The 21759-nt window shown below is 42.4% G+C and overlaps 1 protein-coding gene across 1 annotated transcript; it reads right to left on the reverse strand.

Annotated features, from left to right (window-relative positions):
• Nucleotides 1–843: 843 nt before the first annotated feature.
• Cbx1 (chromobox 1) lies at nt 844–21718 on the reverse strand. Its single transcript, XM_021642013.2, has 5 exons — nt 21583–21718; nt 8072–8248; nt 7236–7413; nt 6294–6388; nt 844–2407 (listed from the first exon to the last, which is right to left on the reverse strand). Exons 2-5 carry the CDS (start codon nt 8209–8211, stop codon nt 2263–2265), a joined length of 558 nt encoding a protein of 185 aa, XP_021497688.1. The 5' UTR covers nt 8212–8248; nt 21583–21718; the 3' UTR covers nt 844–2262.
• Nucleotides 21719–21759: the final 41 nt, after the last annotated feature.

The following is a 21759-nucleotide window of genomic DNA, read 5'->3' on the forward strand; positions in this document are numbered from 1 at the left end:
GGTTCCTGGTTTGATTCGTAGCACCCACATTAGGTCTGTCTTAACAGCCTGTAATTCCAGTTCCAGAGTATCAAATGCTCTTCTGGACACAAACTTGGTGCACAGACAGGCATGCAAACAAAACACCATACAGCAAGATAATAAAATTAAATAGTAATAAAAAATATATTCCTATTTGGGCTCCAGGATTATAGGCAGAAAAAAATGGTATTAACAAGATGGAGGATAGACAGGCATGGTGGCACATGCCTTTAACCCCAGTGTTCTGGAGGTGGAGGCTATCTCTGTCTACAAAGCCAAATTCCAGGACAGCCAGGGCTACACAGATAAACCCTGTCTCGAACCCCTACCCGCACAAAAAGATAGATGACATTCAATCAGTGTTTAAAGCAGTGCAAATTCCTAAAACTTTTTGGTGTTGATATTTGCTAAATCATCCAATTGATTAAGCTACTCCATAAAACATGTATTTTCAAATAAGCCACATTTGGAAGTATTATCAGTAAATAATTTCCCAGCAATATGAAAGACAGAATGATGTAACAGTTCTTAACAATATGTGCAGCAATTATAAATGCTCGAGTACTCACTACATTAATAAACTGAGACCATTTAAAAGATTAGCGCACCAGATATTCAGCCTACAGTGTCCACCTGTAGTCATGAAGCCATGGAAACTTCTAGCAACCTGAACTGAGGCAAGAGGGGCCTCTGGTGAGTTAACCATTCCCGTTGTGGTAGTGCGTGCACCAGTAATTCCAGATCTGGGAGGAGGCACAGGGTTCAAAATTCTAGGCTAGACTGAGCAACTCAGGGGAAGGAGAAAAAGACAGAAATCAAGAATTATAAATCTATAGTTTTATTAAGACAAAAACTGACAATATGGTATGAAGTTTACACTTAAACAATTTTTTTCACATACATCTAACACATGCTTAAAAAGATTTTACATTGTAGTTCTATGTAGGTTTGACAATACTAAAAATTAATGGATCTCATGATTCAAGACAGTATGTTGGACATCAGTTAATCTGAATATTTTGTATTCTCAAGTGTACCACTAACCCAATATGAAAGTTAATCTCCTGAGACCAGGGCTTGTGAAGTCATTCAACCCTTGAATTGACTCAATGATATTTGTGCTGTCGGTAACTGAACCCGCCACAAGCAGTTTCAGGTTTCAAAACTTGGAAAACAAACAAAGCAAAAAAAACAAAAACAAAACAAAACAAAAAAAACAAAAAACAAAAAACAAAACAAAACAAGCCCCCAAAGGAAAAAAAAAAAAAAAAAAAGGCCCCAAGCCCCCAAGAGTTTCTGCCCCAGGAGCACAGGCTCCCATCTCCCCATCTCTCACAGGCCCTTCTACAACACTTGAGCCAATGGCTTGGATGGACAAACTGATATTTATAACTTTGTAATTGAAAAAACATTTTTGTTTCTCCCCATCCAATTTCAGGAATTAGCACCTCTAAGGCAGAATAGAATGGTCTGCCTGTATATACTCCCTAGTAAAACTGTCCCTCTTCAGTCTGTTTCCGTCATCCAATGGCAGCTTTGGTAATTCAGGGAACTGGCTTTGTCCTCTGTGGGCCACAATGAGCTCAGGTAGGGAGCACCTTGGCTGTAGGTTTCAGCATTCACAGGATTTTTTTTAACAGTCTCTTACAGTCCTTATTTATGGTGCAAATGACATTTTTTGAAAAGGCAAAATATTCTCAACATAGAACCAATTTATTAGTTATATGTTCTTTCTACTGTTTCACCATTTCCCCAATCAGGCCCCAAATTTTAACCAAAATGATTCTACCCATCTCCCTTCCCTGCCCCAACCCTCCCACCCCAATTAATATACCAGAAATAGCCAAAAACTACCCACATGCTAGGCTGTAAAAATGCAGTTAACACTATTGGGAAGAAGGCTGTGGGTTGTGGAGATGCTCTTTGAAGGTCGACAGTATCTTGCTTTCCCACACCCCAGTTCTGCAGGTTTTGTCCTTCATGGAAGGCCTCCGCTTTCTTAAGAAAGCGCAGAACGGGTTGCCTTGAAACACTTACCCTTTCCCCTCCACTGGGATAGGTGTGCAAACTATACAGCTTGAACAATGTAAAGCACTTGGGCTGCTGCAGGGCACAGAAACTATGCTGGCTCTTCAAAGGACATCTTCTCAAGCCACCTCTATGGGGTCAAGACAGGTACAACTCCTTCCCTCCCCACATGAAACCCACAGTCAAAGGTGACGGGGTGGGCACTCAAGAGGGCTAATTCTTGTCGTCTTTTTTGTCATCATCCTCTGAGGGGTAGGAGTGCCACGTCAGCCTTTCCTCATAGAAGGATATGACAACCTGTGGGCACTTGACATTGGCTTCCTTAGCAGGGACCAGGTCAGCCTCATCAGAGTTTTTCCTGCAGAACAAAGCATAAAGAAACTTTGAGATCAGCTGTTGTGGCCTACTAATTAGGACCACCCAGGGAATGGGGCTTTAAAAGTTAACTGCAGAAACAAAATTTAAGAAAGCAGGATGCAAGCAGCATTTACTGGGCAAGTTTTGTCACAATACCCCCAAAGATCTTCCCTTGTTAAAAAATCTTCTAAGGGCAAACTGGAGAGTTGGCTCAGTGGTTCAGGGCAATGTCTGTTCCTCCAGAGGTCCCAGCACCCACGTGCCACAAGGTGGCTCACAACCATTTATACTGGGGTCTGATGCCCTCTTCTGGCATGCAGGTATACATGCAGATTAATAAAACAAAACGGAAACCAGATTAGGTCACATTACTGTACTTAAAACCTTTAAGAAAGGCCTAAGAGAGACCAGTCACTATCTTAAAAAAAAAAAAAAAAAAAAAAAGGATAAAGTGGTGGGGTGGGCATGGTGGCACACACCTGTAATCCCAGCACTCAGGAAGCAGAGGCAGGTGGATCTTTGAGTTTGAAGCCACCCTGGTCTACAGAGAGAATCCCAGGAAAGCCAGAGCTACACCAAAAAACAAAACCAAAACAAAACCCTGTCTCAAACAAAAAACAACAGAAAGCATTTTGGAGGATAGACAAGAGGCTGTGCCTTACTTTTCTAACTCCAGCCAGAAATCCCACAGAAATCTTGACTTTGAAAGAGAACTTAATAACGATCTGGCACATTCTTGTTTACTCATAAAACACTGTTTAACACCACCAAATACCTGCTCAATCACATCCATGTAGTGTAAAAGAATGTTCCAACATGGGAAGGTAGAAAAAGAGGGTACTATAAAGTAACTGTCTATTATTTTCCCAAATTTTGATGGTCTTTTTGTTGTTTTTTGAGACAGGGTTTCTCTGTGTAGCCCTGTCTGTCCTGGATTTGATTTGTACATCAGGCTGGCCTCGAACCCACAAAGATCCGCCTGCCTTTGCTTCTGGAGTGCTGAGATTAAAGTATGTGCTTGCCACTGCCCAGCCAAATTTTCTTAAATTCTGAAAATGATATTCATTATAGGGAGTAGCTAGGAGTAAAACTCTTAGCCATTTATCTTCAGCTCACTGAGCCTGTCCCATTCAGAGGCAGTGGCATGGCGTGTAGGCAAAAGATACATGACAGAATGCGGCAAGGTACCACCTCAAACCTGCAGAACCTGACCATGAATGAACAAGAATTCAAAGCCACAGGGAACCAGAGAATAAGCCAATTAAGGTTCCACAAGAAACTATACCAAGAAGGTGGGGCACATATTGAATCCTACAGGTGCCTAGGCCATAGCTTTCTCAATTTAAGTTCTTTTACTACTTAGAAATATTGTCTATTTTCAGAAATGGACAGGAGTCTCCACTTTCCTGGAAAATCATGTTATAATTAAAAAAAATTTTTTATGTGTATGAGTGTTTTGCCTGCATATATGTATGTACACATCATGCATGTCTTGTGTTCTTGGAGGCCAGAAGAGGATATTAGATTCCCTAGAACTAGAGTTACATAAGTTAGTGAGCTACATGTAGGTGCTGGGAACTGAGTCTTCTGGAAGAGAAGCCAGTTATCTTAAATGCTGAGCCATCTCTCCAGTCCATCATACATATATTTTTAAAGTGCATGTATGTGGTGCTAAGAACGAAAGCCAAGGCCATGTGTATGCTCAGGAAGTGTTTTACAACCACACTGAACCATGGTGTGTACATGGATCACTTTTGTTGTCTTGAGTGTCAGTGGTTCTCAACTTTCTTAATGCGTCGATGGCCCACACTGCAAAATTATTTTGTTGCTATTTTACAACTGTAACTTTGCCCTTGTTATGAATCATATGGTAACTATCTGATAAACAGGGCATCTGAATTGGGAATCCTGTGAAAGGGTCGTTAGGCCCCTGAAAAGGTCATGACCCACAGGTTGAAAACGGCTGTTCAATGTAGTCCTACAACTGGATATGTAAACAGGTTAGTTAGCCTCAAAGTAGCAGAGATCCACTGCCTCTACTTCCGAGTGCTGGGATCAAAGGTGTGCAACCACCACACCTAGCCATGTGGAACGTTTTAAAACTTGGATTTTACAATCAACATTCTATCTTTTGTAGGTAAGGGAGTGGGTGCTAAGGCTTAAACCATGGGCCTTGCATATGCTAGGCAAGCCAAATCCCTATCACAAAAGTTTGGGTTTGCTTTGTTTTGTCATTCTGCAGGGCTTGGGATCAAAACCTTTACCTCTGAGCCACATCTAGCCTAACATCCAAATCTTAAATTTAGATATAGTAGTGAGCCAGCAAAATTAAAGAATGTAATCCCCTACACCCTCCCCTGCTCTTTCTGTTTTGTTATTTGAGTGAAAGTCATAACTCTATAATCCAAGTTGTCCTCTAGTGCTAAAATTACACATGTGGATTATGACTGGCTGTTCTCTGCTTTTAAGACTTCATCACACTCTAGGCCAGACTGGCCTCCAGCTTGTGATACTTCTATTTATCTGAGTGCTGAGATATATATTATGCCATATATTATAGCATACACTGTAAGTGTGCATAACCATACCTAAGAACGCAATCCTACAAAATATGGAGATACTCCTAAAACTCATACTTGGCATATGCAGGACAAGTGTATACTAGCTGGACTACTTAAAACATATTATTCAGTTTTTCTTTTCTCCAATTAAGTTACAGGAAATAAGATAAATGAATAAATACTGAAGGAACACACAGGAAGAAAATAGGTGCTTAGTTAATTGTGACACAGACCTTCACCTATATCGAAATTAAACCTTTTCAGCCATCATCTAGGGAAGACCTAGTACAGATTAACAGTTTCAGAGAAATTTCAAGACCAATCAAAGGACAAAGCCTTGAGAATCCTATTTTACTAGCAATGGCTCAACACTTACTCTTCCTAGTCTGGAATAGTGACATTTCCCTGTAATGTCAGCACAGAGTGTGGGGCAGGAAGATTTCAAGTTCAAGGCAAGCCTAGGCTAGAGTAAAACTGTCTCAAAACAACCAGAACACAAACAAACAAAAATAATTAATTTTACTGACTTGAACCCCTTTTCATTAAACTCTCTGAAAGTACTGTCATGGGCTGCTTAACAATATTCTGGCCTAAAATGGACATCATACAACAATAACCCCATGATATAATGCAGATGAAAAATTTCCCATTACCTAGTAATACTGTGGTACATGCTAGTCATAGAAACCTACTATACTGCCAGAACGTAAAAATAAGAAATACAAGCATGTTCAACAGATGATACTCAATACTGCCGACAAACACTACACACTATGTCTACTCAGAACAAGCCTGTGCTGTTCCCACTCACACATATAAAATAGAAAGCAGGCTTACATCATGCTCACTAACAGTAAAGAGGCCTTGCTGACCCCTGCTGGCTGGTTTTGTAAATTAATATTCAAAATAAATTTTATAAATTCTTTCCTAACCCTCAAACATGAACAGAATCTTGTTTATGGGGCAGCCTGATTTTTACTAAGAAGGTGGCAGAGAAAGAGGGTGATTCAATCACATTTCAGAATTTTTTTTTCTTTATTAACAGAACTGAAACATGATTCCTCTTCATAGCCTCTCCCACCTACAAAAAAAGAAAACAAAACAAAACAAAAAAGGGCAAAGATCTGAAAATCCTAAGGGCCCCTACCTGTAACTCATGAGTCCAGGTTGGTAGTCAGGCAGAGGGTCACTATCGAAGGACTATGTCATCTTAAAAGATTTCACACCTGGGCGACTGGAATTTCGAAGGTCCAGCTCTTTTCCTCTGGCATAGAACAGATGGGGAGAAGGGAAAAAACAACCACACAGAGCCACTGGTAGACTCACCATTTCATGAGGAACATGAGCTCTCCACTGGAGTCAGTAGCTCCAATAATCCGCTCTGGCTCCAAACCCCGGGCAAAGCCTCGCGGCTTTTCTGGCTGTAAGGACCAGACGGGTAGAACAATTTTATTGACATAGGACTACATCCAGATTGAAGTTATTTTCTAGGTTTCTAAGAAATGTAATCACAAACATTCAGTCAAGGTTTCCTCTGCTACCCACATTACATGTCAAAAGTCTGAAGTACATGAGGTCCTCCTCCCATGAATGGGCCATACACCTCAAAAGAAATGTTCACAACTGTCTCATCAAAGGCAAATTACTTAAGATACTAAGTTAGAAGACAGCCACCTCTAATCTTTAATGATCAAAACACTGAAAGCCATCTACTGAAAATAAAGGACTCCAGTTGCTGTCAAGTGTCTCTTAATAAACATTACATGTTATCATTTCTGCACAGGGATAACGGAAAGTAAGATTAGATCACTTCACAAGAGTATGCCCCAAATCCTTTTTGTTTTACTGTTTTGCTGAGACAGGGTCTCCTACAACCCAGGCCTCTGATCACCGACTTTCCTGCTTCCCTCCTCTTCCTGAGTACTGGGATTACAGGTGTGTAGAGTTGACCCCAAACTCTTTTAAAACATCAGCTTATTTCTGCAGAAAGAAAGGACATAACTTCTGAGATTCAAAGGAAGAAAGTCCAGTATGGCAGCTCTAACCTGTAATCTCAACACTTAGAGGCTACAAAAGGAGGACTGCCACAAATCTGAGGCCAGCTGGGGCTACATACTGAATTACAGGCCAGCTTAGGCTTCTATGCAAGATCTTATCTAAAATAAAAATTAAAAAGAATAAAAAAAATATGAAGGGGAGGCTAGGAGATGGAACCAAATTGCTAGAATTACCAGGCCTCTGGCCGAAAATTCCTAGTTCTAGACTTACCTCTTCTTTCTTCTTCTTTGGTTTGCTTTCCTCTCCCTTATCTTCGGAATCAGAATCAGCTTTGCGTTTGCCTCCCTCTGATTTATCTGTCTCATGAGCTGTTTTCTGTGACTGCAGAAACTCAGCAATGAGGTCTGGACAATCCAGGTTCTCTTCTGGCTCCCATGTGTTGTCCTCACTGAAATCAGCAAGCACAGCAAGTTATACTTTCTATTCAAATCAACATTTTTGTTTGATTTATTTATTTTTTTGAGACACGGTTTCTCTGTGTAGCCCTGGCTGTCCTGTACTCACTTTGTAGACCAGGCCTGCCTCTGCCTCCCAGAGCACTGGGATTATAGGCACGTGCCACCGACTTCAAATTAACTTTTTTTTTTAATACTAAGAGAAGAGCTCTCTTGGAAGAGTTAAATGACAATGAACAGCTAGATTTTTGTTCAAGATGAAGAATTTTCCTAGTAGGGGAGGATACAGAATAAAGGCTTAGAAACTTGCCCTCTTCAAGGAAATACTACTTTGCAAAAGTGGACTATCTTACACGAATTGCTCCTCAGAAATCAGTCTTAGGCTGGCACGATGGCTAAATGGGAAAAAGAAGCCATCTGCCAAACCTAAAGACCTGATTTCTCCCAGTATTTACATGGCAAACATGCCCACACACAAAACAAAAACCTCTGCCATATATTATAGTACTCCGCATGTAGATCCTTCCTCAGTAGACTATCAGCTGTGGAGGTCAGGACTGAAACAAGGTGTATCCATCTCAGAACTGGTAGCAAGTACATCATTTAACTTCACATCATTTAACTGAATTTACCTCTGTCAATGAAACTTACTCTGAGAAACCCTTCCACTTTAGAAGATATTCCACTTTGCCCTTGACAACTCGCCGATCAAGAACTTTTTCCACCACATATTCTTCTTCCTCTTCTTCTAGTACCTCCTCCACTTTCTTCTTGTTTTGTTTTTTCCCCATAGTACCCGCCAGCTTTCCGGTGTAAAGGGTGACGCTACTAAATAATGAAAGGAAAGAAAAAGTGCATCAGGGCACATTTACTGATTAGATTAGTATCTGGATGGTGAAGAAACCAGGGAAGTCACTGATGATATATGGTGCTTATAATGTGCTACTAACCTCCAACTCACAGTCATGTTTTAATGTTTGCGAGGGCGCAAGCCACAATTGTTAATCTCGCAGCAAAATTGTCTTTTCTGTTCTTTCCCTTTGGATGAAGACTTGGGAAGTCTAAGCTGTCCTCAGTGAGGGAAGCTTTCCTAGTGATGGAATTATAGGTGTATGCCACAATGTTGGGAGCAATTTCTTTTTTCTTTTTTTTGAGACAGGGTTTCTCTGTGTAGTCTTGGTTATCCTCGAATTCACACTATGTGGACCAGGCTGACCTTGAACTCAGAGACCAGCCTGCCTCTGTCTTCTGAGTGCTGGGATTAAAGGTGTGTGCCACCATGGCTGGCAAAACTTCTGAATTCTTATAGCTCCATTTACAACTTTTTTTTTCTTTAAGATTTAGTTATTATTTATATAGTGTCCTGCCTGCACACCATAAGAGGGACCATATCTCACTGTAGATGGTTATGAGCCACCATACGGTTGCTGGAAATTGAACTCAGGACCTTTGGAAGAACAGCCAGTGCTCTTAACCTCTGAGCCAGCTCTCCAGCTCCATTTACAACTTTTATACTAAGTCTAATTTATATTAACTCCTAATACCCATTTGCCACAAAGTATAGAACCTAAAATCGAATGTTAAATCACAGTAACATATATCGAATTATCTTACTCTTTCTTTGGAGACAGGGTCTCTCTCTTTCTCTCTTTTTCCAACACAAGGTTTCTCTGTGTAGTCCTGACTGTCCTGGACTTGCTTTGTAGACCAGGCTGGCCTTGAACTCACAAAAATCCACCTGCCCCCACCTCACTGAGTGCTGGGATTACAGATGTGTGCCACCATGTCCAGCTTTTTTAAAAAAAGGTCTTTATTTTTACACTGCTCTTCTTGAATGCTGTCATAACTTTGCAGCTCAAACTTTAAAAGAAATTCTTTTGCTGCATTTATTCATCCTGTATGTGTATGGAGTCAAGGAGGTCAGGCGACAATTTATTGGAGTCAGCTTCACGTGGATCTCGGGCTTGATAGACTCATGCACCCCAGGCTGGCCTGGAATTCAAAATGTAGCAGAGGATGATCTTGAGCTTCTGATCTGTCTCTACCTCCTTGAGTGTTGGGAGGATAGTATGTACCACATATAGTTTATCTGGTGCTAAAAGACTGAACACAGGGCATTGTGCAATGGGCAAGAAATACAAGCGAGCACTCCACCAACCATACTGTATCTCCAGGCCACTCACCTCTCCCTCCCCGATGGCGGTACTAAGAATTGAACTTAGGGTTTTGACAATGCTAGGCACTGAGCTACAGCCCTAAGCCCAGAAATCACTGTTATTCAACCTAGTTTACTTTATAACTTATTTCTAATATTGAGGATTACTTATTAAAAAAAAGCACCAGAAAAACGATTAATGTAATATAGTTTATCTTATTTCTTCTTTGAGGCATGACAACTTTGTAGAATTGGTCCTCTCCTTCTACCTTTACATGGGTCCAAATGGTAGGGCACATGTTTAATCCCAGCACTTAGGAGGTAGAAGCAGAGGCAGGTGGATCTCTATGAGTTCGAGGCCAGCCTGGTCTACAAAGAAAGTCCAGGACAGCCAGGGCTACAGAGAAGCCTTACCTCAAAAAACTAACCAACCACCCCACCCCACCCCCCCAAAAAACAAACCAAAACAGAAAAACCAAAACAAAAGTAAGGCCATCTGACTTGCATGGCAAGTGCTTTACTTTTTTGGAGGTTATTCTATTCTAAAACATGCATCAAGACACAGATCCATAGACCCACCAGAGGCTATATAGGGAATTATGTATGGAGAGAACAACTTGCTCTTTTGTGCTGGTTTTGCTCGATGAAAATCCCATATATGACTGGCTATAATAACTCAGTTGGCAGAGTCCTTGGCACACATGAATGAAGCCCTGCATTTGACCCCTAAAGACTGGGCATGGAGGTACATGCATGCCTTGATCTTAGCAGAAGGATCAAGGAGTTCAAAGTCTACACAATACCCTAACTCAGGAAACCCATGAAATATACTTATATATTTTCTAGACCCTGTAAATTACTTACCTTTATCCATTAAAAATTGAGATGTTTATGTTTTTATTTTTATTTTTTTGAGACAGGGGTTCTGTGTGTAGCCCTGGCTGCTTTGGAACTTGCTCTGTAGGTCACACTGGCCTGGAACGCACAAAGATCTGTCTGCCTCTGCTTCCTGAGTATTGAAATAAAAGGCATGTGCTTTTTGTTTTGATTTGATTTTAAGGCCCAAAGTCTTAACATTACCAATTTGTGTCAGTAGATGGTTCTGTAAGGTATCAGTAAAACAAAACTTCCTGTCATCTCAGAAGTCTTTGTAGGAAAGGCTAAATCAGAATGCTGCAAGTCATGGGCAACCTGAGCTACAGAGCAAACACACACATTAAATAATTATTGTGCATATGTGCCTCGTCTTGGGTGTGACTGTCAGAGGACAACATTCAGTTGGTTCTCCAACAAGGGTTCTGAGGATGAAACTCAGATCATCAGGCTTGCACAGGGAGCACTTTTACTCACTAAGCAAACTTGCTGACCCTGTTTTTCTTTTTATTTATTTAGGTTCCCCCCACCCACCTAGGCAGGGTTTTGCTGTGTAGCCCTGTCTGTCCTGAAACTTGCTCTGTAGACCAGGCTGGCCTCAAATTCAAAGATCCACCTGCCTCTGCCTCCCGAGTGCTGGGATTAAAGGTGTGTGACACCACTGCCTATTTATTAATTTTTAAAATTGCATTTATTGTGTGCATGCATACACGCACACACATATACACATACATACAGAGAGAGAGAACACAAAAGGACAGGTTGTGGGTTCTCCTTTTACAATGTAGACCCTGGTGACAGGCACCTTTACCTACTAAGCTACCTCAGAGGCAGCACATTTTTGTCTTTATGAGACAATCTCATATATCCTAAACTTCCTAGTGTTTAGACAAAAAGAATCTCTTAAGTTGCCATCATTATCACCTACTTACCACGAATGTCATACTTAAAAAATTCCTAGAAAAACAATACTTTCTATTTGTATTTATTTATTAATAGATTTGGGCCTCTGGCGGGGGGGGGGGGCACACAAGTAAGTTCTAACTACGCAGCCTTCACTGGCCTTGAATTCACAGAGATTTACCTCCTGCCTTTGCCTCCAAAATGCTTGTGCCATCATGCCCAGATATTTTGGCTTTTTTGAGACTATGTACCCTGGCTGGTCATGAACTCACTATGTAGACCTAGCTGCTCTTGAACTCACAGAGACCTGTCTTAGCCTCTGGAACGCTGGGATTAGAGCCACTACACCCAACTGGTTTGTGCTTTCCAGTTAAGAAGCTACCCCATTTATACCTCAAAAATCATCCTTCCAAAGCCAAGCCAGTCAGATATTACCTCTGCTTCATAGACAACACATTTAAATGAAATAAATCAATTAAGGCCACTGATAAACTTAGTAAAGCTACTCAAACAGTTTTGTTCAACACATAAAACTAGAAGCCAACTACAACCCTACAAGGAGACCTTTCCACTTTAGCCTGTAGAAGGAAAGGACACAGAAGTCTCTAGTTCTAGTATATAAAAAAGCTGACCGTTTTCTTTCAAGAAATATCTTGAAATCAATTTCTTTAGTTTTCTAGAGTTACCATAGTTCTCTAATGGAAAATACCTGGAAAGTTACAGTAGAAAACCCAGCAAATTCTGTTTCTGGAGTTTGAAGATACTTGTTAATTAACAAAAGGGTAGCTGACTTAAAGCTTTGGTTTTTAGTAATGCAAGCCAGTCTTGTAAGGCTCTTAAAATGAATAGTGCTGTTGGGCAGTGGTGGTGCACGCCTTCAATCCCAGCACTCAGAAGGCAGAGGCAGGTGGATCTCTGAGTTTGAGGCTAGCTTGGTCTACAATTCCAGTTTTAGAACAGCCAGGGATACATAGAGAAACCCTATCTCAAAAACAAAACAAAATAAAACTAGCTGGGTGTGGTGGCGCATGCCTGGGATCATAGAACTCTGGGAGGCAGAGGCAGGTGATCTCTGAGTCTGAGGCCAGTCTACTCTATAAAGCAAATCCAGGACAGTCATGGCTACACAGAGACACCCTGTCTTAAAACAACAAAAAACCCAAAACAACAATAAAAAACGGGGAAGGGAGGAATTGGGAAACTAAGAAAATAAATGCATATATTTTTTAAGATAAGGGTCTTATCCAGGTAGCCTATGTAGACTGGAATTTATCACTAGTCTTCATAGTTGTACAAGTGTGTACCACATCATTTAGCTTGAAAATGGTCAATTTAAGTAATCAAATTTGTTTGATATCTCAGTGAATCCAAGAACAGTATAAATGTAGTTCTTTTAAGAGAAGAAAGAATATTATGATTTTCTCACCAACTTTTCCAGGGCCAATTATACAGAAGGAGGCTAAGACTTGAAGACCTGCATTTTACCTTCAGATTCCACAAGGTGGCAGGAGAGAACCACCTCCAGACAGGCCTCTACCCATGCACTAACATGCATGTGCACTTGCCATGCACAAACACAATAAAATTCTAAAACTTATCTGAGAAATAATGCCCTTTTTTTGTCTTTCAGGTACTAGAGATTAAATCCAAGACCTTGCATGTGTTAGGTAAGCATTCTACTACTGAACCACACCCCAGCCCTCTATTTTTAGACAAGGTCTTGCTAAATTGCCCATCTAGCTTTGAATTGCGACCCCCATGCCTCTGCCTCCAGAACACCTGGGATTACAACTGTGTACCACATCTAGTGCTTAATATATGTGTGCATAGTATAGTACTGAATTCTTTTGTGTGTATTTTGCTTTGCCTTTGAAGTTTGTATCAACTATTCAAAAAAATAGACAAGGTTTAAAAGAAACCCGTGAAGCCAGTGTAGACATACCTTCCAGTTGTTAACACAGAAAAACATGGGCGAGGGCCAGGGAGTTCTCTCACTTGGTTAAAGTGCTTATCACGCAAGCATGAGGACCCGAGTTGGATTTCCAGAACTCTCCCAATACTGGCACTGGGGTGTGTGCTTCTAATTTCAGGGCAAGGGAGACACACAGGGGGATTATCCCCTGAGGCTTGCTGGACAGCCAGGCAGCCTAACCCTACCCTACTAAGTGAGCACTAGAGAAATGAGAGACACTATCCCAAAACAACAAAAACCAAAAACAAGGTGGAGAGCATCTGAGAAATTACACCCAAGATTGACCTCTGGCTAGACACACAGTGTGGGCCAAGAACTTCTAGGACACCTATTTCTCTGGAGCTTGAGAAATTTAACTCTAGGGCCTACAGAGATTGAGAACTTGCTGCTGCTCTTCCAGAGGGCTGCATTAGACCCACAACTGTAGCTCCAGTTCCAGGGAACTGGATGCCTCTGGCCTCCTCAGGCACCTGCACACAGATACATTCCTACAAATAATCACAAGTAATAAAAATAAATCTCAGCACTTGGGAGGCAGGACTACAGAGACCCTTTCTGGAAAATAAATAAATAAATAAATAAAAATAAAAAGGAAAAGAAACACCAGGGCTAGAAAAGAGGAGTAGCAGAAGTTCAAGTTGTGTAAACCTTACAACTGAGTTTCTGTTCCTGGCAAGCATGACATAAAGCCAGAAGTGGGAGGGTGTATCTGTAATCCTAGCAATCTTACAGCAAGATGAAAATTGCTAGGAAACTCAGTTAGTACAGTGTACAAAGTACAAGAAAAAGTGATTTTGCCTTATGGATGAAGAGAACCAATTTCTAAAAGTCCAATTACTATATGCATTGTGGCACATGCACACACAATTTTTTGTTGTGGCGGTTTTGTTTTTATCAAGACAGGATTTCTCTGTGTAACTGCCACGGCTGTTCTGGAACTCACAGGGATCTGCCTGCCTCTGCCTTAAAGGCATGTGAAACTCACCAAACCATAAAGAGAACCTGGACTGTGTGTGCCTTTTCTTTTTGTCATTATACAACCAAGATACATACATGTGAATACAGACTTACAGTATCCCAACTTGACTTTTTAAACAACTGCACATATGTGCAGCTGCCCAAGGAGTCCAGGTGTCAGATTCCCTGGATTAGAGGTACTGATAGCTGTGATCCTCCTGCTGTGGGTGCCAGTAACTGAACTTGGGACCTTCGTAATTGCAATATACTTTTTTCCCCCTTGGATTTTCAAGACAAGGTTTCTCTGTGTAGCCCTGGAACTAAGTAGATCAGACTGCACTTGAACTCAGAGATCTGCCTGCCGCTGCCTCCCAGCGTTGGATAAAGGTATGTGACTGACTGCACCCAGCACAATATACATTGTTAACTGATAAACCATCTTTCCAGCTTTTGCCTTTTAAAAATAATTTGTTTTGTGTGAGTGCAGATGTGCACGTCAAACAGTGCACAAGTGAAATGTGAGCATAACTTGACTCCAGGTAGTGCTCTCCTTCATTCTGGTTTTTCTGAGGCGAAGTTTCTTGTTTCCTCAGGCTATACTGTGTAACCCAGGCTAGCTGGACTCCTAACTTCTGGAAAATTCTTCACTTCACCTTTGATCTTGCTGTAAAAGGTGCTGGAATCTGAACCCAGTCTTTATACTTTAGTGGCAAACATTTTGCTGAGCCATTTCTCCAGCCCCTAAGAGTTCCATTCTCATCTGCTTCTATTATAGCATTCAATTCAAGCATACAAAGGTGCTTGAACTCTTTTTTTCTTTTTTGTGGGGGTGGGGATTCATGGCAGGATTTCTCTGTATAGCCCTGGCTGTCCTTGAAAGAGATCACTGCCTCAGCCTCCTGAGTGCTGGGATTAAAGGCCTGTGCCACTATACCTCACTGATGCTTGAACTCTTAACAAAATGCAAAACAGACTCTTTTTGCATAACAACCAATACTGGGGTTGGAGAGCTGGCTGGGCAGTTAAGAGCTCTTGCTGCTCTTCCACCAGACTGGGTCCCAGGACAATTGGGAAGTGGCTCACAACAACATGTAAATCCAGCTCTAGGTGATCCCTTATTGGCCTCCACAGGTAGCTGAATTCATGTGCACACACACACAGATTCAGAATTACAGACATAGCATATATACACACATACATATACACACAGATCCAGAATTAAACTTGGCATGGTGGTGCAGGTCTTTAATCCCAGCACTATAGAGAATCTCTGTGAATTTCAGGACAGCCAGGGTGGTCATGCAAGAAACTGTCTCAAAAAACAAACACCAACAACAAAAACATATATAATTTAGAACGCACCCCCACCAAAACCCACTCAGGTCTGGAGAGGTGGCTCAGTAATTAATAGCATTGGCTGCTCTTCCAGAGAACCTGTGTTTTGTTCAATCTCCAGCACTTACAAAGTGGCTTATAACATCTGCCTTTAACTCCAGTTCAGGGAATCTGATGCCCTCTTTTGGCACCCTTAGGTACTGCAACCCAGCTCCTGTCTCCTGTGTGCTACTCAAAAACCTGCTTAAGTAAATACCATGGGGGGGGGGGGGGTGAGGGGTGGGGGGAGCAAATCAGGGCAGGAAGACTGCTGTAAATTTGAGGCTGGTCTGTAAAGAGAATTCCAGGCTAGCCAGAACCATCAAGATCCTGTCTCAAACAACACAACACAAAAAGTAGTTTGATCAAAGTTTCCAATCTTCCTCTTTTCTAACCTCTGAAACAACTTTACATTATTAAGTGGTAGTATAAATTTACTTCATAACTCAAGTTTCTTCACCCCCAGAAGACAGGTGAGAAATTAGTGTTTATAATCTCTGGAAATACTGACTGCAGCCCTCAGTCAGGATCCATGGGTTCCACAACTGCAGTCAATGAGACTGAAAATATTCAGGAGAAGGCCTCATCTTTTTTGTCATTATTCCTTTTACAATAATAGCATATAATAACTATTTGTATAGTACTTATATATAACAGGTAATCTAGAGATGATCTAAAAATACATAGGAGAAGCCGGGTGTGGTGGCACACCTGCAATCCCAGCACTCTGGGAGGCAGAGGCAGGCAGATTCTGTGACTTTGAGGCTAGCCTGGTCTAAAAACAAGTCCAGGACAGCCAAGGCTACACAAGGAAACCCTGTCTTAAAAAAAAAAAAATTACACATACACACACACACAGGAGAATGTTAGGTTACATGCACATACTATTTAATAAGAAACTTCTGTGCTGATTTAATTATCTAGTGGCTCATGGAAACAAGCCCCCCTCAGAGACACAAGGACAACTCTTAGCTGTTTATTCAGCTACATCCATGCCCTAATTCTTCATTACACACTATCTTTAACTGAAGGATAATTACCTGAAAACCTATATCCAGTAACCAATTAAATGGACAATGGCCTTTGTTCTGGAGCTAGTGGTTGGTTCACTATATAGCAGATGACTTTAAACTCAATTCTGCCATAGCCTTTCAAATGCTGGAGTGTAGGCATTCACACCTATCTCCCAACAAATACTTATTTTTTTTTTTTTTTAATTTTTTAGGCAGGGTCTCATTTCAGCCTATGCTGACTAGAACTCAATCTGTAATATAGCCTCAAACTCATAGGGATCCTCTCACCTCAGCCTACTATAGTACTAAGATGACAGGCATAAATTGTAATGCCTAGTTATTCTTTTTCCAGACAGGGTCTCACTCTAGCCTAGGCTGAGTTCAAACTCTAACAACCTCCTTTACTCAGCCTCCTGAGTGTTGAAATTACAGGTATGTGCTATCATGCCCATATTATTTCCTTAGTTTAAATGTCATTCCTTAGAAGGCCTTCCCTAAAGTTGTAAGAACCTGCTCCTCTACAGTATTCATTCAGTCAAATGTCTTCAAGGCCTAGCTTAAATGGTGCTTCCCTCATAAAGCTCACTCAACCTAGCCAAATATTTCTCCTTTCCTTGGAATCCCTAAAGCATCCTATTTTTCCTCTTACACTCAACTGGCATTGTGAGCCCTATGAAAATCATGAACACTATATGCCCAATAAGGAAAGATGTTTCAAAAATCAAACAGGAAATAAAAGCACAAAACTGCCAATTTTTAGGTTGTGAATCTGATCAATAAAACCTCAACAGAAAACAAAGATGAGGTACCTGTGCTTAACTGGCAACTACAGAGCAGTAATCAAAACACAAGTGAAGGCACCTGAAGTAGAGTATGCTAAGGTGCCAGTCATATTTCTAAACTTGTTAGTTGGCTGTTTTATGCAGCAAATGCTTTCCAGACATAAAATCTGAATGAAAAACAAAAACCTGTGCCACATTCACATCAAGCCTGAGTACTAGTTTGCTTTTTGCATTTTTTTTGAAGAGTATGGATAAGGGTGCAGAATTGGTTGCTGCAGACTGAGTCCTGAGTCTTGTAAACCCACATGCTCCTCAGCCCCCTTTTCTTTGCCAGGGTCTTGATTCTGCAGCCTAGGTTGGTCGTGTCTCTGACTCAGCCACCCGCCTATATTTGATTTAGTATCTTAGCAGGGAGCAAAGGAACGGAAGACAGCTTTGAGAAGCCAATTCCTCCTACTGTCTGTCCTGGGATCAAACAGGTTGTCAGGCTTAGTGGGAAGTGTCTCCATCTACAGCTATCATGTCATCTCAAAGGTCTAGCCTGTTTTTTTCCAGACAGGGTCTCATTCTAGTCCATGCTAGCATGGATCTTATCATATAGACCAGACTGTCTTCAAACTCGAGGCCACATTCCACCCCCCCTCCTTCAGTGATGTACTATAGGCAAATGCCACCATACACAGCTGTAAAATTATTCAACTTTACACAAAGGATGTTAAGGATTTTAAGAAGGTCAGAACACAGCTCAGTGGCAGAGCACATGGGTTTGGGGGTTCAATTCAGTACACTACCACCACCAGAAAAATGGAACAAAAGCCTAGCCAATAGGTTTTCCCAAACTGAGATAGGAGTGTAGCTCAGCACTAGAAAGCTTGCCAAACTAGGATGCAGCTGAGTGTGGAGTGCTTGTCTAGCATGTAAGCAGCTCTGAATTCTATTCTTCAGCATTGTAAAAAGTAAAGACACACATACATAAAAATAAAACCAATTTGGGTAATAGATGATAAAATCCAAACATACCAACTTCTAGTCCCCCACATTAAAAAAATGTGGCCATCAAGCTGGTTCAACCAGTGAAAGTGTTAAGATTCACAAGCCTAATGACCTGAATTTATTCAATCACCAGAACTAGCATAACAGTAGAAGAGAATGACACCAAATTTGATTTCCATAAGCATGTCATAGCACATCCCTTATGCCCACTTTTAAAAACTAAAAAAATTGCTGGATGTAGTGGTACATGCCTTTAATTCCAGCACTGGGGAGACAGAGGCAGGCAGATTTCTTTGAATTTTAGGCCAGCCTGATATATATATATCAAGTTCCAGAACAGCCAGAGATACACAGTCACATCATGTCTCAAAATGTAGAGTAAAACAATAAAGACATAAATAAAATGAAGATTCAAACCATATGGCTTACTACTAAAATCTAGAACTTGAGGCCAGAATAAACATGGTAAACTACACCCTCCACATTACCTTTTCTGTACTTCATAGCATAGGAAGCCAAATATGGTAGTGGCTCAAACATGTAATCCCAGTACTTGGAGGGCTGAGACAGGAGAATAACTGAGTTCCAGGCCACTCTGGGCTGCTACATAACTCCGTGACAGGCTGGCTACAAACTGAGACCCTATTTCAAAACAGCAAAACAAACCAAAACAAAAGCCCCTGAGTAAGCCCATTAAAAACAGAAGACATTCGGAACATGGTGTGCTCTGCCACTGAGCTGTGCTCTGACCTTCTTAAAATCTTTAACATCCTTTGTGTAAAGTTAAATAGTTTCACAGCTGTGTATGGTGGCATGTGCCTATAGTACATGAAGGAGAGAGGGGGGGAATGTGGCTTTGAGTTTGAAGACAGTCTGGTCTATATGAGAAGATCCATGCTAGCATGGACTAGAATGAGATCCTGTCTGGAAAAAATAGGCTTTAATGCCCAGCTCTCTGGTCGCAGAGGCAGGCAGATCTTCAGTTCAAGGCCTGCCTGATCTATGAAGGGAGTTCCGGGATAGCCAGAGCAATACAGAGAAACCCTGTCTCTAAAAACCAAAAAATAAAATAAAAATAAAACAAACTGGGGACGTGGCCAGGCACTGGTGGCACATGACTTTAATCCCAGCAGTCAGGAGACAGGGACCAGCCTGGTCTACAATGGTTGAGTTCCAGGAAAGCCAGGGCTACACAGAGAAACCCTGTCTCAAAACAATGAGGACATGACAAGAACACCAAAGAAAACGGTGTTATTCTGCCAAAGATCACAGATATTAAGTGTACATTAATAAATTGTTGACCAACAAATGAAGTTGTCAGAAAACATCTTTAAGTTCTGTTCATCCATCCATGCACTTATTCACCAACAATCTGAATGCATACTATGTCCCAATAGTGGAGAATTAGGTATGGTTTATTTACAAGAGCCTTTAAAATAGTCTTTTAATTCCAAAAAATTGTTCAGAGGGCTGAAAAGGTAGAAGTGCTTGCCATTTGCGCCTGATAGGTGCCTGATCCCCTGAATCCATGGTAGATGACTCCCCAGAACTGTTCTCTGACCTCTACACAGAGTATTGCGTACACTCACAATTTTTATTTATTTTGGGTTCGTATTTCATATACTACTTTTTTTTTACTTAATTTTTTTTAAAGATTTGTTTATTATGTATACAGTGTTCTGCCTGCATCTATGCCTGTCCAGCCAGAAGAGGGCACCAGATCTCCTTATAGATGGTTGGGAGCCACCAAGTGGCTGCTGGGAATTGAACTCAGGACCTTCAGAAGAGCAGCCAGTGCTCTCAACCTCTAAGCCATCTCTCCATACACTACTTTTTGACAAAAATACTTTTACTGCATTGTGTGCCTGCCATACCCTTCATTTGTAGGTCAGAGAACAATTTTGTGGAGTCATTTCTTTCTTTCCACCTTTACCTGGATTCCAAGAGTTAAACTGAGCTGTTCCAGGGTTGCTCAGCAAGAGCAAACAGTTTTTTATCTGATGAGTCTTGCCCTATACATGATATTCTGACAGCCTCCCTTGCCCTATATACGTTTTGTTTGTTTGTTTGGGGTTTTTTTTGTTTGTTTTTCAAGGCAGGGTTTTATCTGTGTAGCCCTGACTGTCCTGGAACTCACTATGTAGACCAGGCTGGCCTCGAACTCACAAACATCCATCTGCCTGCCTCTGCCCCCCCCCCTCCAGTCCTGGGATATATATTATTGTTATGGCCTCCTTACTCACACCAAAGACCCATTCCTAGGCAGAAAGTGGCCTTTTCAACCTTTCTTGACTCTCCGTGTAGCCAAGGAAAGCCTTAAACTTCTGATCCTCCTGTTTCCATCTCCGGAGTTCTAAGATTCCATCACACCCAGCCCAGTTTATGTGGTACTGGAGACTGAGTCCAGGGGTTTGCCTCTAGGCAAACCACTCTGCCAACTAAGCCACATCCCCAGACACCCCTTTTCTTTTCCACCTTTTACCAGATCGCCCTGGACTTCCACGCTACTTGTCATAGCAACCTTTAGACAAGGTGAAGAAAATGTCCGACCCCCTCGCCCGCGGATGTGGCCAACGAAAGCTCTTTCCCGTTGGCACACCTTGAGCAGCCAACGCACCCTTGTCCAAGTTCACTGTTAGTTACTACTTCGTAACTCCGGCGAGAGAGATTTCTCTGCCGGTGGCAGCTGGACTCGGGACCCTCACTTTACTTTTTTTTTTTTTTTCACCTTTCCTCCGAGGGCTACCGTGTCCGCTTTCTCAGGTTACACCTCCAACCCCCTCCCGTAGGAAGTCACGGTCCCCGCCTCGCACGCCCGCGGGCTGCGAGCCTGCTCCCTCGGGGACGTGCTCAAGTTTGCCTTCTCCCGCCCGACTCCAGAGTTGCTCGCCCCGGAGGCGCTGGCCGTCGGGAGCCACGGGGCTCCCCCAGCTCTGGAGCCGCTGCCCCGCCCTCCCCACACGCCGGCAGCCCGCGAGCCCCGCGCGGGAGGCGGCCCGGGAGGGCGCGGGGGGGGGGGGGGCCGGGCCGCGCCCCCCAGCTCCTCGCCCTCCAGCCTTCCGTTTGCGGCCCACGCTGGCCCGGGGCCTCCCGCCGTCGCCGCGTTCCCCCCAGCCCGCCTCTCCAGCCCGCCTCTTCACCTCGAAGCAGCGCCCGCGAGCCTGGGAGGAATCCGTGCCGCGCTCCTCGCGCGTGGCGTCGAGCGGCCCGAGGGAGCGGCGACCAGAGAAGCAAAAAGCCGTTTGGCCGCAGCCGAGCGCCCAGCTGAAGCGGCGTACCGCAGGCCCGGCCGACGGCCCTCCCCTCAGCCGAACAAA

Source organism: Meriones unguiculatus, chromosome 7 (genome assembly GCF_030254825.1).
Source record: "Meriones unguiculatus strain TT.TT164.6M chromosome 7, Bangor_MerUng_6.1, whole genome shotgun sequence".
NCBI lineage: Eukaryota > Metazoa > Chordata > Mammalia > Rodentia > Muridae > Meriones > Meriones unguiculatus.

Coding starts and splice junctions, on each gene's coding strand:
- Cbx1 (XM_021642013.2), bottom strand. CDS start 8,211: ATGGGGAAAAAACAAAACAAGAAGAAAGTGGAGGAGGTACTAGAAGAA. Junction 6,389..7,235: donor CAAAGAAGAAGAAAGAAGAG/GTAAGTCTAGAA, acceptor TGGTCCTTACAG/CCAGAAAAGCCGCGAGGCTT. Junction 2,408..6,293: donor CTCATGTTCCTCATGAAATG/GTGAGTCTACCA, acceptor TTTGTTCTGCAG/GAAAAACTCTGATGAGGCTG.